The 19202-nt window shown below is 49.1% G+C and overlaps 2 protein-coding genes across 3 annotated transcripts in view; one reads left to right on the plus strand and one right to left on the minus strand.

The window, feature by feature from the left end:
* Nucleotides 1-1939: 1939 nt before the first annotated feature.
* On the plus strand, nt 1940-18056 carry VASH1 (vasohibin 1). 2 transcript variants are annotated; one of them, XR_008733160.1, is made up of 8 exons: nt 1940-2510; nt 8119-8207; nt 9304-9360; nt 10455-10529; nt 11560-11941; nt 12334-12446; nt 13033-13234; nt 13488-18056. XR_008733160.1 is itself a non-coding variant. In XM_055716160.1 (7 exons), exons 1-7 carry the CDS (start codon nt 2247-2249, stop codon nt 13103-13105), a joined length of 1053 nt encoding a protein of 350 aa, XP_055572135.1. In that variant the 5' UTR covers nt 1940-2246; the 3' UTR covers nt 13106-18056. The 2 variants fall into 2 exon arrangements, 1 of the variants encoding a protein (XP_055572135.1); XM_055716160.1 differs by having other exon boundaries at nt 13033-18056.
* ANGEL1 (angel homolog 1) overlaps nt 2691-19202 on the minus strand; it is a 31578-nt gene continuing 15066 nt past the window's right edge. Inside the window, exon 11 of the mRNA XM_055716155.1 lies at nt 2691-3304. Within this exon, the coding sequence (XP_055572130.1) occupies nt 3294-3304 (11 nt within the window). The 3' untranslated portion in view covers nt 2691-3293. The remainder of the gene's footprint in view (nt 3305-19202) is intronic.

Below are 19202 nucleotides of genomic sequence, written 5' to 3' on the forward strand. Positions count from 1 at the left end.
CAGATAGAAAAGCTGAGGTATAGAAGGCAATGCGAACTACCAGCCATGAATTAGTGCTGGTGCTCAAACTCCGAACTAGCATCCTTGCTTTTACAGACGGCTGTGCTTGGTTTCAGCCAGGGAAGGAAATACAACTCTAAAAGAAGCATTTAAAGCCTTTGCACCCTGTCCATTTCCCAGCACTGTTACTGGAAATATACTTGGCACTCAACCAAAATGCAGATGATGTCCCCCCAGTATGCCTGTGCACTGGCATTGCATGACTGGAACGCTCCCAGTCCTGTGTCTGTAGAGGAATTGGGGACCACTGGAGAAGAAGGGACTAAGGACGTGGAAGAGTATGAACTATTCTTACAAAAATGCATCCACTCAGGGGCTGCAGAGCGATTCCTGCCACAGGCTTTACTGCCTCTTTAGATATAAGGAGTCAACTTCTACCAACCACCACTTGCTCACAGGTCAAAGGCAAAGACAACCATAAAACCACTAAAAACCTTACTGAAGTGATAAATCAACACTGTTCAAGGTCCCCATTCAAGAGAAAATCCTTGTTCAGTGAAGAAACATATGCTTAAGTATTCCAGAAATCAATGCAGGTTGCATGAGGCAATGCCAGTGATTTGTTTGGAAGGCAGAAGGAAGAAGCAGGGATATGTGTTTAGCTTAATTTTCTTGAAAGAAAAAAAAAAATGAACATTCGGTTGAGTTTAACAGAGATGCGGCATTTAATTCTGCCCTCAGAAACAACCTCATGTGAACACCTGCCCACAGAGCATTACCAAAGTGGCATTTCTCTCTGAAACCCTCTGCCAGACTCCATAAAGGTTACACCCAGTCCTCTGGACTCATCAAATCCCATGGTAACCTGACGCAGGATCCATTTCCTCCATTCCCCACACTGATGCTGAACAACAGCCATTTGTTTGCAGCGCTTCTCTTCTACTAGAGCTTTTGAAATGGATTAATATCAGAGTGGTGAAAAGACACAGACAGCAGCCCTGTCCACGGCAAGACATAGCCTCATCTTCATGGATGAGGACACAACCCTTAGGTCAGGAACACACTGGAGAACCTCCAACCACAGCGGCACACTCAGTGCTATGGGGGGGGGGGCTGAGACAGAGAACCAGGCCGAGGAGCCAGAGCAAAACGCTGTCTTTCACTTGTGGTTGACAAAAGTGTACTTTTTGTCTCTTTCCAGGCAGAAGAGCCCTGCTGGACACTCCCATGAGAGGCACACCCCGAGATCAGGCACACATCGGCCACCTGGGGACAGCCCACCCTTCGCGGTTACTTTGTGCCTCTGGCTCAGGCGGCACAGGAGGACCCCAGCTACCTTCCCTGCCGCCCCCCTCCTTCTACCTGGTAGCTCTGCCCCAGCTCCTCACAGCCACCGTGGGGCGGGAAGGCTGGGGCGGGAAGGCTGGGGCGGGAAGGCTGGGGCGGGAAGGCTGGGGCGGGAAGGCTGGGGCGGGAAGGCTGGGGCGGGAAGGCTGGGGCGGGAAGGCTGGGGCGGGAAGGCTGGGGCGGGAAGGCTGGGGGACCCGCCAGCCCTCCTCCCTCAGCCGCCCTACAGCCCCAGCGAAGACCGCCACCTGCCCCTCGCGCCGACCGTTAAACGGCCGCTCCGTGGCCCCGCCCCCCGCCGCTCGCGCCCTCCCTCCCCGCCCGCCGCCCCTCCCCCCCTTATCGCCCGCCCGCAGCCGGCTCCCGGCCTTATCGCCCGCGGACAGCGCCTCTGCGTACGGCGGTGGGCGCCCGCCGCTGATCCGGGGCCTGCGGCACCCCGCACCGCCCGGCCCGGGGCGGAGCAGAGCGGAGCGGTGCCCGGCCCAGCCCCAGCCCGGCCCGGCCCGGCCCGGCGCCGCCCCGCGCGGGGCTTTGTTACCCCGCATGCAGCACCCGCCGGGGCGGCGGCTGTCCCCGCCCGGCCCCCCGCCCCGCGCAGCGCTCGGGAGGCGGCGCGGCAGGGGCGCCCCGGCCGCAGGCCCGCCCCGCGCGGTGCCCGCCGTCACTGCCGCGGGCGGTTGGGCCGCCGGCGCCTCCCCCGCCGCGGCGGCCTGATGCGGCGGCCGGCGCCGCCCCGCCCGGCGTTTTCTCCCCCTTTTCCCCGAAAACCCTCCGCCTCGACGCCGCCGGGGGCGAGGCGGGGGCGGTGACGCCCCGTGCCCGGCGCGCCGGCCATGCGGGACGCAGCCCCCGGCGGCCCGGCGGCGGGCGACGGGCGCTGAGCGCGGGCGGCGGCGATGCCGATGCCGGGGGGCGGCGGGGCCGCGGCCGCCGCCAGGCACCCCCCGGCCGGCGAGGCGGCGGCACCGCGGGACGAGGAGCAGCAGGAGGAAGAGGGCGAGGAGGATCTCCGCGACGGCGGCGTCCCCTTCTTCGTCAACCGCGGCGGGCTGCCGGTGGACGAGCCCACCTGGGAGCGGATGTGGCGGCATGTGGGCAGGATCCACCCCGAGGGGGACCGGGTGGCGCAGAGGATCCGGGGCGCCGCCGACCTGCCCAAGGTGAGACCCGCGGCCGGTGCGGAGCCGAGCCAGGTGCCGGCGGCAGCGCCCGGGCCGGGCCGTCCCCTACGGGGCGCACGGGGGGATGAGGGGACACGGCGACATCCGCTGGGATGCACCCCCCCCCCCCCCCCCCCCTTGAAGGCCGGGCTCCCCGGCTCGGGAGTGATCCCTCGGGAAGGGTCCCCCGGGGGTGCTCTGCAGGAAGCAAAGCCACGCTCGGAGTGCGGGGGGCGGCTGCGGGGCGCTCCTGCCTGGGTGAAGAAGAGGGGTCTTCTTCCCAGGCCTTGCTGGAAAAGAGACTTCAGATGGCTGATGTGCAAGCCTCTGGGAGGGGGGTCAGATTGCCCCGAAGGGGAACACTGGATAAATGATGAAAAGACAAGGAGGGTTAAGTTCAGAGGAGTCTGAATGCTTGAGGCGGGAGGGTGAGTGAGGCAGGCAGAGGGGAATCTCTGAACCTGAAGAAATTGGGTTTGGGCACAGTGTCCCACACCGAGAAGCACTCCTGCACGGAGCGGTGTCTGTCGGAACAGAGACTCTTGATGCCAGAGTTTTAAGAGGAGTTGGTGAGCGCTTGCAGAGCTTGTTGCTGGTGTAGGAGCAGATGTTGTATTTCCAGGCATGTTCTTGCCCTCGCTACAGAAAACTCTACCCAAAGAGCAGCCAGAGGAACTGGCGATGGTTTCACTTAACCTTGTGCCATGCTGAAACATTTGCATGCGCGTTCTTGTGATTGTTGCTATCGGTGTTGCACCTCAACCGCAGAAAAATCTCCCCCTTTCATTGGCATCCTGTGAACAAAAGACACTGCAAACATTTGGTGTGTCACCCAGCTGGTGGGTGTTGGGAGTATTCCCATCACACTAACAGCGGAAATTCAAATCCAAAGAGATAAAGTTTTTTTTAGCAAGGACTTACCTCCTTGGGAAGGTAAATTTAGGTATGCAAGAACACACTATTACATAGAGCCCAGCCTATCCATACTGCTTTCCACGAGGAACTCTAGAGAAGCATGTGATGTAACCTCCTTTGTGCTGTGAAGTTATAGGCATCTGTGGCAGCAACCAGAACAAATCTTGAATCCTGACTACAGCCCCCATTCTAACCCCACTAGACTTTTCCTTCCTTCTCAGATTTCTTCCCTCAGACTCCATCCTGAGCTTGGGTGCAGGCTGGAAGTATTTCAGATCAGTCAGAACACCCACTACTTACTGACCAAAAGGGCCGATTTGGCTGGGAGAGCTGAGGGAAATGGAAGAAGGAAGTTCACAAACGAGTCCAGCGCATGAGCAGAGGGCAATGCAGTGTTCAGTCTCTGGCTTTGGTCTTAATGGGAAGTACTTCCACTGTTCTCACTTGATAGTCTTGGTGTCAAAGGGGTACAGTTAGGGGATGCAAGTGGTATGAGCTCTTGCAAAAACAGGTGAAATTGGGCTATCCATTTTTTTTTTGGCATCTGCTAGCACCCCTGGGAACCAGGCCTATAAACTCTACTCTGTTCTGCAATCTGAGATCCCATTCCCAAGCTCACCAGGCATACAGCTGAGAGGATGCTGGGATCCAGGAAGTAGCAAGGATGGATGGGCTCTGTTTTCCTAGCTCCTTTTGCCCTCTAGGGATGTGTTTTATCTTTGAGGGCTGCTTGTATCCCCACCTGTCTCTGTGCCATCAAGTTTCTTTGAGTGGCTGATGCAACAGATGAGGATTAGGGCAAATGAGTGTACTCTGCAGGGCTAGCTCCTTTGAAAAGCCAAGTACTCTCCATGTGCTGGAGGGCGAATAAGCCTTTTTAGGTGTTGGGAATTGGACAGTGGTTTGCCTGCTCTGAAATTGTTGGCTTTGAATTGTAGCCAGCATTGGGTGTCCATAAAATAGAGTTGTCAATAAAATAAACTTAATACTGTAAAATGATGACTGCAGGAGGCTGTGATCAGGCTTTATATGTCCACAGGTCAGCTGCAGGGGCTGTGTCTTTCACTGGGGCGTGAGAGCTCAGAGATCTCTGCTGGCCTCCATTTCCTTCAGGGAGATTTGGAGTGAGTGGGTATTGAGTGAGCCATGCCACACTGGCAGGACTGAAGTTTATCGGCCATGCATGCTGGGCTTGAGAGCGCCAGCCTCCTGCAGGTCATTTCCTTTGTAGCGACAGGGTGGAGTACTGCTTTGCTTGGAGCTGCTGGGACCATTAAATGGGCACACGCTAGAAATACAAAGCGATGCATGCTTGCCTCATTAAGAAATGATGGCTTTCAGATGCGGTGGTTATGAGGGCAAAGACGGGAAGAGTTGCATCTAATGGGTTCACAGAGAGAGAGGGGAAAAAATCCAGTTTCTTCAGTTAGGCTAACAGCTGGGATTGATACTGCTCCCAAGTCGCTTGCAAAGTTATTAGGGAGGCACTTGGATATGTATAAGCACCGTAAAAGAAACTGTTGCTGAACTAGGCTGGCCAAAAAAGCACCTCTGTGGTATGGCTGAGAGTGGAGCTTTGTCCCTGCCTCACTGCCATCTGCCTTGTCTCATGTGCGGCGTGGCCCTCCCAGTACACAAAAATCTGTTGTTGTTGGGATCTCCCTTCTAAAAGCAGAGTCCTAGTCCCATGCCAGCCTGCTGGGGTGCATGGATCTAGGAGTGGGGTGATGCCACCCCTCCACACAAGTGATGAAGGACCAAGGATGTGTTCAGTCAGTCTGCTAAGCCTGGCAGAGATACATACTCTGGGAAATCTGGGCTCTCTTCCTAGCTCTCTCTCCAGCTTTCAGAATAACTAAAAGGAAAGCCAAATAGATCTGATTTCCTGTCTTTTCTTTTATAAATAAATTCTTCTGTGCTTTCTGGAGGACTGTGAAGACTGCCTGATATTTATAACCCTTCTGAGATGTGCAGTGGATGATGCTGGGCCAGAACAAAGCATTAGGATGTCCCATCCTGTCAGTGTGGGATTGAGGGATGGAGACCTTATTCCTCTCCTCCTGCTTCTGCTGCCCCATTAAAATGCTACAGACCTGAAGCAAAAGAAACTGCAGGCCAGTCTGGGCTGCAGGCCCAGATCTGAGAGAGAAAGAGCGAGCATGCTGTACTTTCATCAGTTTAATTACTTGAGGTGCAGGAGGCTTTTCTGCATTAACTAGTCCCCTGCTGAACTGGTTGCCATTACGCTGCCTGTTGCACAGTCCTTTGAGGAAAAGGGATCTGGGGGTCTGTACTAGTAAAGGGAAGAGTAACTACCCAGAATCATTAGTCTGTGCTGTCAACATGCACTTAACGTGTCTGTCTCCACTCAAAAAGCATGAAAGTCTCCATGCTGAAGAAATGAAACTAAGTTAAATAGTCAGCCTGTCCTGGTTGGTACCTCTTTCATTGTTTCTGCCTGGAAATGATTTCCTGTGAGTCAGTGTGTCAGCTCACAGCATCCAAACTGACTCAGCTCGTGTAGTTCCAGAGGTGGCTCCATCCCTGTGCTGCTCTCTGGAGCCTTCCCTGCTCCTGCTGTGGCTGAACAAACCCAGTTTCACATCTGCTCCTGCTGTTCCTGTGCTGTCTCCTGCAAGTGAGCCGGCTGGTGCCTCTGCTTGCTCCACACAGGGTACAGAAATGAGGCACTGGCTCCAAAAGATGCTAGAAAAATGGGTACGAGTGTCCAAATGATGCTACTTAAGTTTAAAAAAAAAAAAAAAAAAAAAAAGATCAAAACATGGGAGAGAAAATAGATAAGAGACTGGGTTTGGCTCAGTGTTTACTTGCTGATGGTGTTTGGAGCTAGACTGAAAAACAGTTACAGATTAGTTTCCAGAGGCAGCAACCGCCCATCTCTTAACCTTAAGCAGTCTCTGCCCCTCTGCCGTGCAGGCATAAGCAAAGTGCGGCCATGTGGCAAACCAGGACAGGGAACTGGTCTGACTGAAAACTACCCATGCTTGCTGGCTTGGCTTTCAGCTGGTTTAGGTGCCTGGCCCAGCTCACCAGTTGCTTATGCCAGCCCAGAGCAGCAGCTGGAGGTATGGAAATGAGCGGCCGCAGAAATACACAAGGAGGGTGAGGAGTGGCTAAGCAGCACTGCTGGCTACAAAACTATGGCCTGCAGAGGCAGTTGTGCACAGCAGAGGGGAAGGCCCAAGGGAAGATCTAGTTCTGACTCACTCTTTCTTAGCTGGGGATAGCCCAGCTCTGGGGCAAGTCTGAGGAGGAACTGAAATGCTAAAAACCTAAGTGCTGTGAAAAGCTGCAGCCTGGTATCAGAGGGCTGTCTGCAAGGCACGAGCTATCCTTCAGAGGGAAAATGCTGGGCTGTTTCTCCAAGCCTGTCAGTCACACCAAACTTGTGTCTTCTCCATTTTATTTGTCCTGTGGACACATTTTCTCAGCTGTTAACAAGGCTGCAGTTATCCCCTGTGGGGCAAATGGTGAGGAAAATCTGACCGGACTCAGGCATCAGAATGGGACAGCAGTCCAAGTGGTGAACTTTCAGAAATCATTCTCTGACCACGTAATTCAAAACAACAGAAACTTCAGGGCAGAAGTCGTGATGCTGTCAAGCCTGTGTCCTAGTCAGTGCCAACTCACCTGAGATGCCAGGAGGCACTGAAGGACCTTTATACCCTTGCTTACAGGACCGTTCCATGCTCTGGTTGCTTTGGGGAAACTCGTTTTCCATTTTTGCCTCTCTCTCCTTCTCTAGGAGAGTGTGGCTACCAGGGTTGAGGGAGGTGATCCTGCCCCTCTGCTCTGCCCTGGGGAGGTGCATCTGGAGTGCTGTGTCCAGTGCTGGGCTCCCCAGTTCGAGAGACACAGGGAACTGCTGGGAGGGGGTCCAGTGGAGGGCTACAAAGATGATGAGGGGACTGAAATAGCTCCCTTTTGAGGAAAGACTGAGAGAGCTGGGTCTGTTTACCCTGGAGAAGATGACCGAGAGGGAATCTTATCAATGAATACAAGTATCTTTAAGGGTGAGCGCCAAGAGGATGGGGCCAGGCTCTTTTCAGCAGTGCCCAGCGACAAGGGGCAACGGGCACAAAGTGCAGCACAGGAGGTTCCGTCTGAATATAGGGAAAAACTTCTTTGCTTTTGAGGGTGACAGGGCACTGGGACAGGCTGCCCGGAGAGCTTGTGGAGTCTCCTTCTCTGGAAACACTCAAAACCCACCCAGCCTGCCTGGACATGATGCTGTGCAACCTACTCTAGGTGAACCTGCTTTACCAGGGGGTTGGACTAGATGATCTCCAGAGGTCCCTTCCAACCCTGACCATTCTGTGATTCTTCCAGTTTGCATATTCAAATGAGTCCAACCAAGCTCCTTCAGGTGATAGCCTTCTTGTCTAGCATCTTGCCTTGTCAGTTAATTTTATCTAATTGTTCCAATGTAATGTTGCCTAAATGCAGGAGCCTTTCTCACAGTTTCTCTTGCAGCTCTGTGGTGGTGCTTCATACTGAATTCCTTCCCAGTTATCAGTGTGGGAGCAGAGGAATGTTCCTGGTGTAGTCACTTCAGACAGCAAAAAGGGGCTGGTTTCAGAGAAACACACTCCCTGTAGCTATGTGCCACTGAGTTCAGCAAGAAGTTGGAGAGGTTTGGAAGCAATGATGTATGTTCTGCTCCCCATTTCAGATTGCCATACCAAGTGTGCCTGCGTTCCAGCCGTCCACCCCCATCCCTGAGCGCCTGGAAGCTGTACAGCGCTACATCAGGGAGCTTCAGTATCCTTTACTGTTACCTTAGTCACTGGTGTGGTAACCCAGAAAGAGGGAGTGAGGGGACTTTCTTTCCCTGCAAACAGAAAAGCTCGGTCATAGCTGGAGAGGAACTGAAATTTGCTCCCTGGAAACAGGAAGCTGGACTTGGGATGATGGTTTGTTTTCTTGCTCCGTTTCGTTTCTTTTCTGCCCAAGTTACCTTCTGATCCTGTTCACTCCGTGTAACAAATAGGCATGTTGTCAAGGGCCCTTCCCCACTACCCACCCTTCTAGGTCAGTGGCTTTACAGTGCCATTTCGTTAAAAACACGCGTATCTGAGACCCTGACAGCCAGGCCTCAGATGGACTACAAACTGTGTCACCTCACTGTTGAGGCACAGGTGAGCTATGGTTTTGAGAAAACTGCCTCTCAGGTCATCCCATTCGAATACTCTTCTCTGTAGCTGTCTGAAGGACGGTCAGCTGCCCTGCTTTTGAACATCTGTAGTATCCTGGCCCTTTACATGCAGAGCTGTCCCTGTGACTCTGTCCTGGGAATGAGATCTCTCCATCCCTGTTGTGCTGGACAGCAGGTATGTGCCATGCAAGCACAGTCTAATCTCACTGGTGAGATATACAGCCAGCTCTGGCTTCAGCCTTAAAACAAGGTAAGGAAGCAGACCTTTTGGCATCTCTCACCATTCAAGGTGCTCTAGACTGGGTCCCAGTCAGTCTTAGAATAAGATACCGTGAACATTTCAATGCTCCGTGCATTCTGTAGAGACAGGAGCAGGCAGAGATCTAGCAAACTTTGTTCTGCCCTTGTAACTGCAAAGCCGAGCACAGCATGTACTGTCAGCACGGACCTTTGGGAAATCGAGTGGAAACCTGTGTGTGGGGAAGAGAAAGAGAAGAATTGACAGGAAGGAAATACAGTGGAAGTAAAAAGTAACTATAAATGGGAGAAATGCAGGAGGGAGGTGGGGACTTTCTTGCATTGCTGTTATATTTGTGGGATCATGACTTTGCTGTAAGAATAAGTAACATGAAAGTTCTTCAGACAGGTTTATCTTCATACTCTGCTTTCCAAGCTGTCCAGCCCTTAACTTCTTGCCTCCAGGTACAATCACACTGGGACACAATTCTTTGAGATTAAGAAGAGCAGACCTCTGACTGGGTAAGTGCTGGCAGCCCCTACTGCATTTAATCTTTGCTTTAAGATGTTGGGGCCTTGCTTATACTCACTGCTTTTTCTTCCATCCCCTGACCAAGGTCTAGGTGGCACCTGGGGCTTTCAGTAACTGCAGCTCCGTCCTACTTTATGTGACTTCATATTGTCTGTTGCCTGGGGCATGGCTGGGCAGAGCTGCGTCTGGCCTTTCTCAAGGACAAAAGCAGGTTTTGTTGTCGTGAATTGGTAAATCCAGTAAAATAATGTAAATGCTTTTCAAAGATGTGCAGATTCTGCCTGCTTCTAATTGGAATGTAACTGTATGAACTTCTGATGGATTCTGAAATCAGGTCCTGCCCTGAACAAGCTTCATAAAAGCCAGGTATCTTTACAGGTCTAACTTCATAGCTCCTGTGAGTGCCTTTGCAGAATCTAGGCTCACTAAGCTTTTGGTGCCTCGTACTTTGAAGGACAAGGGGGATTCTCCTGACTGCAAATTTTGGGAGGCGCTGTGCCCCGTAAGTTCCTGGCAACAAGCACCTGATGTTCATTGCCTCTCTTGGCCAGCATACTGGGAGTCTTCCAAGACTGGCTTCTTACTATTGATCTAGTCCATAGACTTATGTGACCCCAAATGTCTTGTGCTGTAATCAGTGCAATGTCTCCTCCACAGTATTTGTTGAATAGAGAGTAGGATTGATGCCAGAGAAGAGGGCTTCACTGTCCTTGAACCTTATGAGGCAAACATTGCTGGCTTTTGGTCCTTTGAAGCTTCTGCTTGTGGTCACATTGGTGTCCATCCAGAACTCAATGAGCCAAGTGCTGTGGTCTCCCCGAGAACAGAGGTTGCCCTAGTAGGCAGCTTTGCTGTAACTCACTGAAGGGAGTTCCTTGTAAGCAGCGACAGCATGTGGTAGAGACCTGGTTTGGATTTAATATCTTCGTAAAGAAGATATTTTCTTCTGTTCCCTGTCCTCAGTGGGCCACCTTCTCTCCTGGAAACCTACTTACATACACAGTGCAAAAGGGCTGAACTGGCCATACTTGCATAGCATAAAGCCTCTTAAGTCTCATCGTCTTTCCCTTGTCCCACTCTGCAGGCTGATGGATCTGGCCAAAGAAATGACCAAAGAGGCCCTGCCAATTAAATGCCTGGAAGCTGTGATCCTGGGAATGTATCCTTTCCTCTTGGAATTGTGCATGTCTACCCATCCTTGTGTTTTCTCCTTTGCTCTCTTAGAATGCTTTTAGGCTGCTAATATTGTCACCAAGCCACACCCCTCTGGTTTCCCTCCCCAGATCTCCCAAAAAATCCCACGAATAAAATCCAAATCCAAGCAATTCTCTGAAATGTCAGAACTTGTTCTTCAGAGTTGCTCCTCCTTCCCCAAGGAGGGTGGTGCTGCTCTGGACAGCTCCACATATGAGTAAAAGATAAAGGATCGATCTAAGGAACATCTAAAGAAGGGCAAAAACATTATCTAGTTAGTCCAGGAAGACCTTTGTGGACACTTACTTTGTTCCCTTACTGCAATGCTGCCTGTATGTGTTCTACATTAAAATAAGTTAGGGATCCTCCCTGACTTCTAATTATGGTGTATGTCACTTTACTATTATGTCTAACACTGCCTGCCAGCTTAGGCAATACCTTTATTGTGTGTGATCTTTTAAGTACACATCTTTCCTAGCTATCTTCCAGGTTTAGTCTATGTCGCTCAGGCTCTAGGTTCTTGATGCATACTGGCAAAGCTACCTGGAGGAGCAGAGATGGCAAGTGAATGGTTCGAAAGGGTAGTCTGAGGAGTATTTTGTCCTGAAGGTTCCTCAGTTTGTGTGTGGAACAGTAGCTAGTAAAAGAGATTAAAACAAACTGAGGAATAATGCTGCAGCGTTAGCAGTTTGGGGACTGTGGAATGCAGCATGTTTCAGGTATTAGCATTGCAACGTCTGCATCACAAAACTGCCTTGAAATTAACTTCCCTTTGAGTGACTTGATGAAGAGGCCAAGTCTGGTTTCCCCATGACCCAGCTGAAAGTAGGGCAGCTTGCAATTAGCTGGACTCTTGATCTGGAGAACAAATTCTGCCGATGTGATGCCTGAATCGGTGGCGAGTCTGCTGAGCAGGCTAGGAGGGTTTGGAGCAGGAAGGATCTTGTCAAGAAAGTGGTATCACTGGTTGTTTCCTGAACAGTGGCTGCTGTCAGTTACCTCACCAACAACATGACCACGCTGGACCGTTTCCCCATCAGCTTCAAAACCCACTTCTCAGGGAACTACTTCCGACACATTGTGCTGGGGGTGAACTTTGGAGGCCGCTATGGGGCACTGGGCATCAGCCGACGTGAGGAGCTCATGTACAAAGCACCCGTCTTCCGCACACTGAGTGAACTCATCTTTGACTTTGAGGAGGCATATCGCCGCTGCTGGCACACTCTCAAAAAGGTGAAGCTGGGCCACTGTGTGTCCCATGACCCACACAGTGTGGAGCAGATCGAGTGGAAGCACTCCATCCTGGATCTAGACAAGCTAACCCGGGAGGACTTCCGCAAAGAGCTTGAGAGACATGCCCGTGATATGCGGCTGAAGGTAAGCAGCAGGGATGGAGAAGTAGTTCACTGCTGCACCCAGTCTTGCCTGGCTGATGGTATGCTGGGGTAATGAAGTGGCAGGAGGCTCTCCTAGATGGTGGTAGAGTAGAAGGTGAATTGGAGGCTGGGGGCTCTTTTCCTTTGTGTACAGGCCGGTCCCCTAATGGATGCTTGTGCAGTACTGCAGTTGCGATTAGCTTGGACTGTATACAGTCCTTGGAGCCATTGTGGCTGTCTCTGTAGCTTGCTTTTTCTGGCTTTTGCGTTTTTGATGCACTTGCCTTACCTTTTTGTCTTGTATTCCCATATAATTAATTGTTGTTAGGCTTTCTGTTTTCAGGTTACTACTCGTATTGGTTTTCTGCTCATTGCTCTTAATTTTTCTGGCAGATTGGCAAAGGAACTGGGCCACCATCTCCCACCAAGGACAGAAAGAAAGATGTCTCCTCCCCACAGAGAGGTCAGGCCAGCCCCCATCGGCGCAACAGCCGCGGAGACCGACGGTGAGTGGGGCTGAGGGCAGGAGACCTATCTAAAGCATCTCTGTTTTACTCACAGACTCCACCCTGTTGTCTGGTTTCAGCTCCTTCTGATGTCTTTACTGGGGTTCTTTATAACAGGGGATACTTTTCTGACATGCAGTAGCACTCTTCCCTAGTCTGTGCCTTTATGAATTTATCATTGCTTGGGGAGTGGGGGGCGGCTGTTTGGTTTTTTTGTTTTGGCAGGGAGGAGGAAGGCAGCTCAAATAGACAGTGCCCTTGCTAGGTGATATTTAACCTTATGCAGGGGTTTGAGCTCTGATGTCTCACAGACATTGTGTCCCAAAGAGATTCCAATAATTACACTGCTGTCAGTGAGATTGTTTTCCTGAAACTGATCTGGGGCACCAGAGTGGACTTTCTACTCTTCCTAACCTGCATTCTCTTCTGTGGAGATTGTTAGGAGAGTCACTGGAGGTTGCAGAATAATCCTGCTCTCAATAGCGTAGGATAAGTCTGAAGCTTTCCTGTACCTTTTCCTGTGCTGTCGGCACCTCCTGACTGAAATAACAGTTTTTATATAGTTCTTTACCATCTTTGCTCACAGGCCATCTGGTGAGAAGAAGCCTGCCGATTCCAAAGCCATGCCAGACCTCAATGGGTACCAGATCCGGGTGTGAAGAGAGCTGTGCCTTGGGTGCCTGGCTCCGCAGACTTCTTGCTGGCCACAACTGGGACCTGGATCCACCTGCAGTGATTCTGACAAAGGGGACAGGGGAGCTGGAATGGAACAGTGCTGATCTTCCCAGGTACTTCCTAGTGGGCCAGTCCCAGAGCTGGATCCCATGGGTCCCAGAGGATTCACCTGCCTGTTTCTGGGAGAGGTGTCTATCTTAATTCACTGAAACAAGTATTTAAAAAAAAAATATCTGTATATTAGTGGGAGTTTGCTGCAGGAAGATATGAAGTGAGTGGGGTCAGCAGACTTGCTATTGATTTTTTTGTGTTGACAGCAAGTAGGTGAAGCATCTTGTCAACAGTATTTCTTCCCTGTCTGCACAGAAGTCTTCAATCCATGCAAGGCCTGCAGGGCTGAGGAAGAAGTGATGCTGGAATGGGATGGCCCCTGCATCTTGTGCAAAAACTCCTGGGTCTGTCATTATGAACACTTTTCTTTATCACTGCTTTTATGAGAGACAGGGCTGAATTTGCTCAGCCTGATTTATTGATCGTACAAGGGCCTCTCATCTGGAGAAACCACATCTTCTGTGTTTAGTCCTGCCTATTTCAAAGCATTTCATTGTCTCTGAGGAGGTAAACAGTGGGATGATGATTCTCTTTACCCACTGTGATGCTGGTGAACTGCTGTAAGTCCTTTTGTGGCTGAGTGGGCCAGGATATGCCTATGCCATTGCCATATGAAAACATGCACAGAGACCTCAATTGTCCCAGCAGTGGAGGCAGGGGCAGGCAGGGGCTAGTGGGAAGCCTGAACTCTGTGTAATCTCTTCATCAGCCTTCTCTCTATTAACTTCTAGTGACTGCTACTGTGAAAGCTTGTGGAGGGCACTTCAGTCACTGAGGTATGAGTTTTAAGAGTGAACAGTTAAAGAAGGATTTAACGATGTGAATGGGTTTTACAAGCATTTTTCTTTTCCTTTGTCCCTTCCTCACTGTAGCGTTAGTGCTAGAGTTACAGACACCTGCTGGTGGGAAGTCCTGCTCGAGGAGGTTGCAGCTGCTTTCCTGACAGCTCAGCCTGGAGCCTCCTGAAAGTAGTTCCTCACCCCAGTCCCACAGCTGTGCTTGTCTTCTAGCTCTTTGGATAGCTACAGGATTTAACAGCACCACTGAGGCTAGCCATCGCCACAGGGCTGGGCCGAGCCTTTTTGCCCGCTTACAGCCTTTACTCTTCCTACGCTTCTTTTCAGGGGAGTGTTGTACTACTGATTAAACAGCGTAATGCTTGTCAGAAATCTGGAGTATTGTCAGACATCTCTTTGAGGCCTAGGGCCTAGAAACAGTGGGGTTGCCAGAAGTCAGAACAGCATGGCCTTGAGGTGATCACCGGGATGCAAACACTGAGCTTAGGAGTGGCAGTATCTTGAGAGAAACTGAGTCTTGTTTTATCACGGCACTGACAAGCAGCTAGACTTTAATTTTGTTAGAACTGGGCTTATTCTTTCCTGCCAACCTTTTAGAAACATGATGGAGCTTAGCTCTAGCAGGTGTTTTGTTGCAGTATTGCTGTGCCACACCCTCGTATAAGCAGCGCTATTCTGGTGGCAGAGAATGGGTTCTTATCCCCAAACAAATCAGCTCTTCTGTAGGGTTAAAGCAGCGTTAATCCTAGAAGCACCACCCACAAGCGATTTAACTGAGGCCTTACAGGTTCCTAATTGTACATCCTTAACTGTGATGTAACTTGCAAGGCACTATATCCACACCACTGCAGCCTGTCTTTCCAAGCTCTCTGTAGTCTGTATTTTTCTGCTGTGCTGTACAACCAGGAGGACTCCAGCTATATGCAACAATTTGAAATTAGACACAGTAGCAAGCCAAGCACCCCTTTCAATGTGTTTTCTGGTCAATTTTGTGTGACTGTAAATTAACGTATTTAGTGTCTAAATATGTTAAATAGGCTAACAATGATGTTAGCTGTAAAGGTACCACAGTTACCTGTAAATAATATGGGTCACTTGGAAGCCACGAACTGCCTTTGTATAACGTTTGCTATGCAGCGGGCTGAACGTTCAGGTGCCACTGTGAATCATATGATAAACACAAGCAGCAGTCAGCAAGGGAAACTGAGTGCCAGGTTTTATCAAAGTGGATGAAATCTGGGGGGAAAAAAATTATAAAAGCTACTTAGATAAAACTAGGATGCATCTGCACTGTGACTTTGGGTGGTTAATTAGTTAATTCAGAGTAACTGGAAAGCTCTTGAGTATAATTAGTGGCTTCATACAGAGCACATTCAATAGCTGGACAGACTTGAGCCTTTTTAGATGGAAAGGAGGGGAAGTGTGTTGGGGGGAGGAAGACTTCAAAACAGATGGGACAAGTGAGGGGTCACCTGCAAACTAATGATGCTTTCTTGAGAGCAGGGCAAAAAGGATGCTCAGCAGTGTTAGATCACCAGGGCAGAATGGCTTAAAACAAAATGCTTTGTTTGACCTGGTAATTAAGCGTTTTCCTGCAGGATGTAACCGAGGCCAATAGCTCAGAAAACCAAAGGAAGCGGATGTTTTGGGAATGAATGACAGGTAGAGTTCGAGGTCTCTTAATTCTCAGCTGTAGCCAGACAAGAATATCCTCTTTCAAGATTTAGTTGCACAATTATGTACATTAGGAGGCATTTAATTCTTCTTATGTATCTAATGTTAGTCACTCCTCAAGATGGACACAGGAGCAGACATGAGCCTTCTACTAAGGTTACTATTTCAAGCTGCCTACTATGTTTCTCCATGTGGTAGAATTCCCACCCTTTATGCTGTTTCTGCATCTCCATGGTGCAGGTGGTGCAACAAACTGGAAAATAACCAAACATTCTCCCCTTCTTGCTTTTGCTCCCCCCATCTTTGTAACAAGATGAATCACTTCAATACAAAGCTTAGCTTCCTTGCTAACAAGACCACATCCCCCTGTGACAGAGGATTCCCGCAATCCAGTTTTATGCCATAGGAAACCTGAGGGTACAATGAAAGATGAACTTTTGCACTTCTGCTTCTTTCCTCCCTCATCCACCTGTTCTGGCTTCTGGTCTGTCTGCCTTTAACCATAAGGAAAAAGTTTGGAGGTGAGTCTTTTTTTACTTGTGCAGTCATTAAAGCTAAAGAGAAGGAATTAAAAGAAGGAACTAGACTGTAACTCATACTTCTTAGTGCCTGCAGAACAAAAAAGATCTTAAGGAGTCCTATTAATCGCTTAATGTTAAATATTAATATGATTGCTCATGTAGCTCTGGAGTGTAAATTCCACTGTTCAGTAGGTCTCATCTGATGTCTGTTCTGCAGTACAAGTCCTTCTGAACTCAGTGAAAGTGAACTGTGTCCACACACAGTGCATATCGAATATCCAGTGGAATGGATAGACACTGCCTATGTTGTATGTCAATTCTAGGTGAGCTTTGAAAGACTTGAACAAACGTTGGCCTACTACTAGCAAAACTATTTTAAATGCAATGCAAACCGTGAAATAAGAGGTCTTCTTTATACTTTTGTGTAGCCAAGTCCCTTGATACCTGGCCAACTGCAATTTTTTTAATGGATGAATGGATTAGTAAGCAAAACTTTCTGCTAGTGTCACTCTTGATATAAACTTCATATACTAAAGAGCGGGGCTGGGTGTCCATCAGTCTGTGACACACTAGCCTTTTTTTAACTCTGATGTGATAAGCAAAATGAGTCTCTAGGAACTTAAGGTATGTTTAAGCAAGTGTTTTAGCTGGGAGTGGAGTGCTTTTTTTCAGTTGACTATTTTACCTGTGTGCCACTGTATGGGTCAGTAGTATGCTTAGATCTACCCAAACAAATTACTCCAGAACTGTGGTTGAAACTTAGTTTCTGTTCACGCAGTAGCTGTATTGCTGTTATCAGATCTGCTTAACATGAAGAATATTTTTTTTAAAAAAAACTATTTCAGGTGAAAGCCTTAATCAGGTGCCTGCCCCTTAAGGTAGGCTCACATGGTGGTGTATAGACTGAAACATGACTGTCCTTAAAACTGCAGAGTTTAAGAAACCATAATGAACAGAAAAATGCTCCTGTTGCCAAAGGGCAAGAGTCCGGATTAGATGGGTTTGATCTTGCTTCAGTGGCTCTGGCTGGTCACTTCAGGTGGTTGCTTTAGCCACTTGCTCCTGCTAAGTGAAGCATTTCAAGTGGTCCTGATGATCAGGCTCTTCATCTAGGCAGGAGGTGCCCTGTGTCCCATGCGTACTGTGTGTGCAAGTCTGGCTGAAATAACCCCCCATATTCCAGTGGTCTTGCACTCTTGTCCTGTCAACATTAAGACCTGCATTATGGATTTATAACTTAATCTAAGAAAGCAAGTGCTATTCTGGCTTGGTGTTTGCTCTGCCAGAGCAAGGTGGAGATCATCCCTCTACAGCCAAGCTGAACTCCTTAGGGAATATTTTTGTTTGTTTCCTGAGCAGGTGTTTACTTGTATCACAACCACTTCAGTGGTGCCCTGGCCCCATCTGCTCAAAAGCAACTCAACTTAGACCCAGAAGGCTACTGAATCCCCCATAATCTCTGCAGAGCAGAGTTTCCCTCCAGGTCAGGGTTGAGATGGTGCTAGTGGGACCAGAGTGGTCCCCTTCCATGCACATCAGTATTCTACTCTAGCACTGATAGGGTGCTCCAAAGCCATTTACATCTTTATCACCCGTACAGCTCAGAACTAAGAAATGGAAGGTTTCTTTCTTTAAGAACAATATCATGTCTGTCTTTTTGTAATTAATCAGTGTGGTTCTGTGTTCTTATGTAGCCAACACAGAACTTGTATTTAGATTTAGTTCTTACTGCACTTCCCATAGCTTTCATTGTGATACTTCTTCCTGCTTCCTTTGACACTTAGACAATAAAATTCCCTCTGTACTGCTCTCAGCTTGTGCAGAGAAAACAAGGTGTCTGTACTGTCTTTCTTTCCAATTTAAACTTTCACGTTGTCAGTTAGCTGAGAAGTCAAAGGCACAGCCCTGAGTGATGGTATCAGACAGATTACGTACAGGTGCCCTGTACCTGCCACACTATGGACATGGAAGAACCCTCATTCTCTTTCAATCATCTGAACAGGTGAGTATGTCTGCACACACAGAGGCAGCTGCCAGAGAGTAAGAAGTATGTACACGGCTGTGTAGCAAAGGCTAAAACTCATACTTTCCTCTTGAACTGCCATCAGTCAGGCTGGATGGAAAAAAAAAAATCAGCAGATGCAGCAACAGAAATTTCAGTCTTAATACTGTAAGGGTTAACACAAGCCTCTGCTTGCACTGTTCTACTCTTCAACATTTAATCCAGTATCCCTTCCTGGCCTGAAAAGCAATTCTGCTTAAGGTCTGTAGTTCAGTGGCCTTCCAGACGAATGACCTCACCAGGACTTCTCAAGACAAAGGCTGGGTTAATAAAGGACAGTCAGCTGCAAGATTCAGTGCATTTCCCCAGCAAGGGGGATCCAACTTTATTCAGGCTATCATCTTTCAGGCATAACATACCCCTTCTCTCTAGGGAAATGAGTAATAGCTGGGACCAGGGCCAGGATCTAGGCAAGCGTACAGTGTGTAGAGGAATGGAATAAACATCCCCTAACCTGTTACTCCAAAGCAAATGGCATATGCAATCGTCCCTCTTAGCTAAGTTAATTATATGAACAACTTATGCCTGAGGGGAAGTAATTGCACAGCATCTAGTAGATGGTATGAAGACACAAAAGAAGAAAGTAGCCACTTCATAAACCTGCATGGCCTGTGCTTAAGCCCAAGAGTTGAAAATAGAACTTCAGCAGTAGTTGAAGGCTTCTTGCTCCCCTATTAAATACTTAAAAATTAATAATATTAGCCAAAAAAAAAAAGACTAAAATGTTGTAATTTCTGTAAACCTCTACTTCAGGTGCTTGTTTGAAAATACCTTCTGCCCCATGTCTTACAGATTTTGCTAAAAATCAGATAACTCCTAAATCCCCTATAAATGCGTAAGTCAGGGTGTTTGCTAGACAACAGAGAACAGCAAAACAGTCACTTGGCCACAGCTGAGATTAAAAATAACTTTCTGC

This window comes from Falco cherrug, chromosome 7 (genome assembly GCF_023634085.1).
Source record: "Falco cherrug isolate bFalChe1 chromosome 7, bFalChe1.pri, whole genome shotgun sequence".
Lineage (NCBI taxonomy): Eukaryota > Metazoa > Chordata > Aves > Falconiformes > Falconidae > Falco > Falco cherrug.

Excerpts from the sequence above, each read along its gene's own strand:
- VASH1 (XM_055716160.1), top strand. The coding sequence starts at position 2,247 with ATGCCGATGCCGGGGGGCGGCGGGGCCGCGGCCGCCGCCAGGCACCCC. Across the intron at positions 8,208-9,303 it reads CGCTACATCAGGGAGCTTCA|GTACAATCACACTGGGACAC; the intron begins GTATCCTTTACT and ends TCTTGCCTCCAG. Across the intron at positions 12,447-13,032 it reads AACAGCCGCGGAGACCGACG|GCCATCTGGTGAGAAGAAGC; the intron begins GTGAGTGGGGCT and ends CTTTGCTCACAG.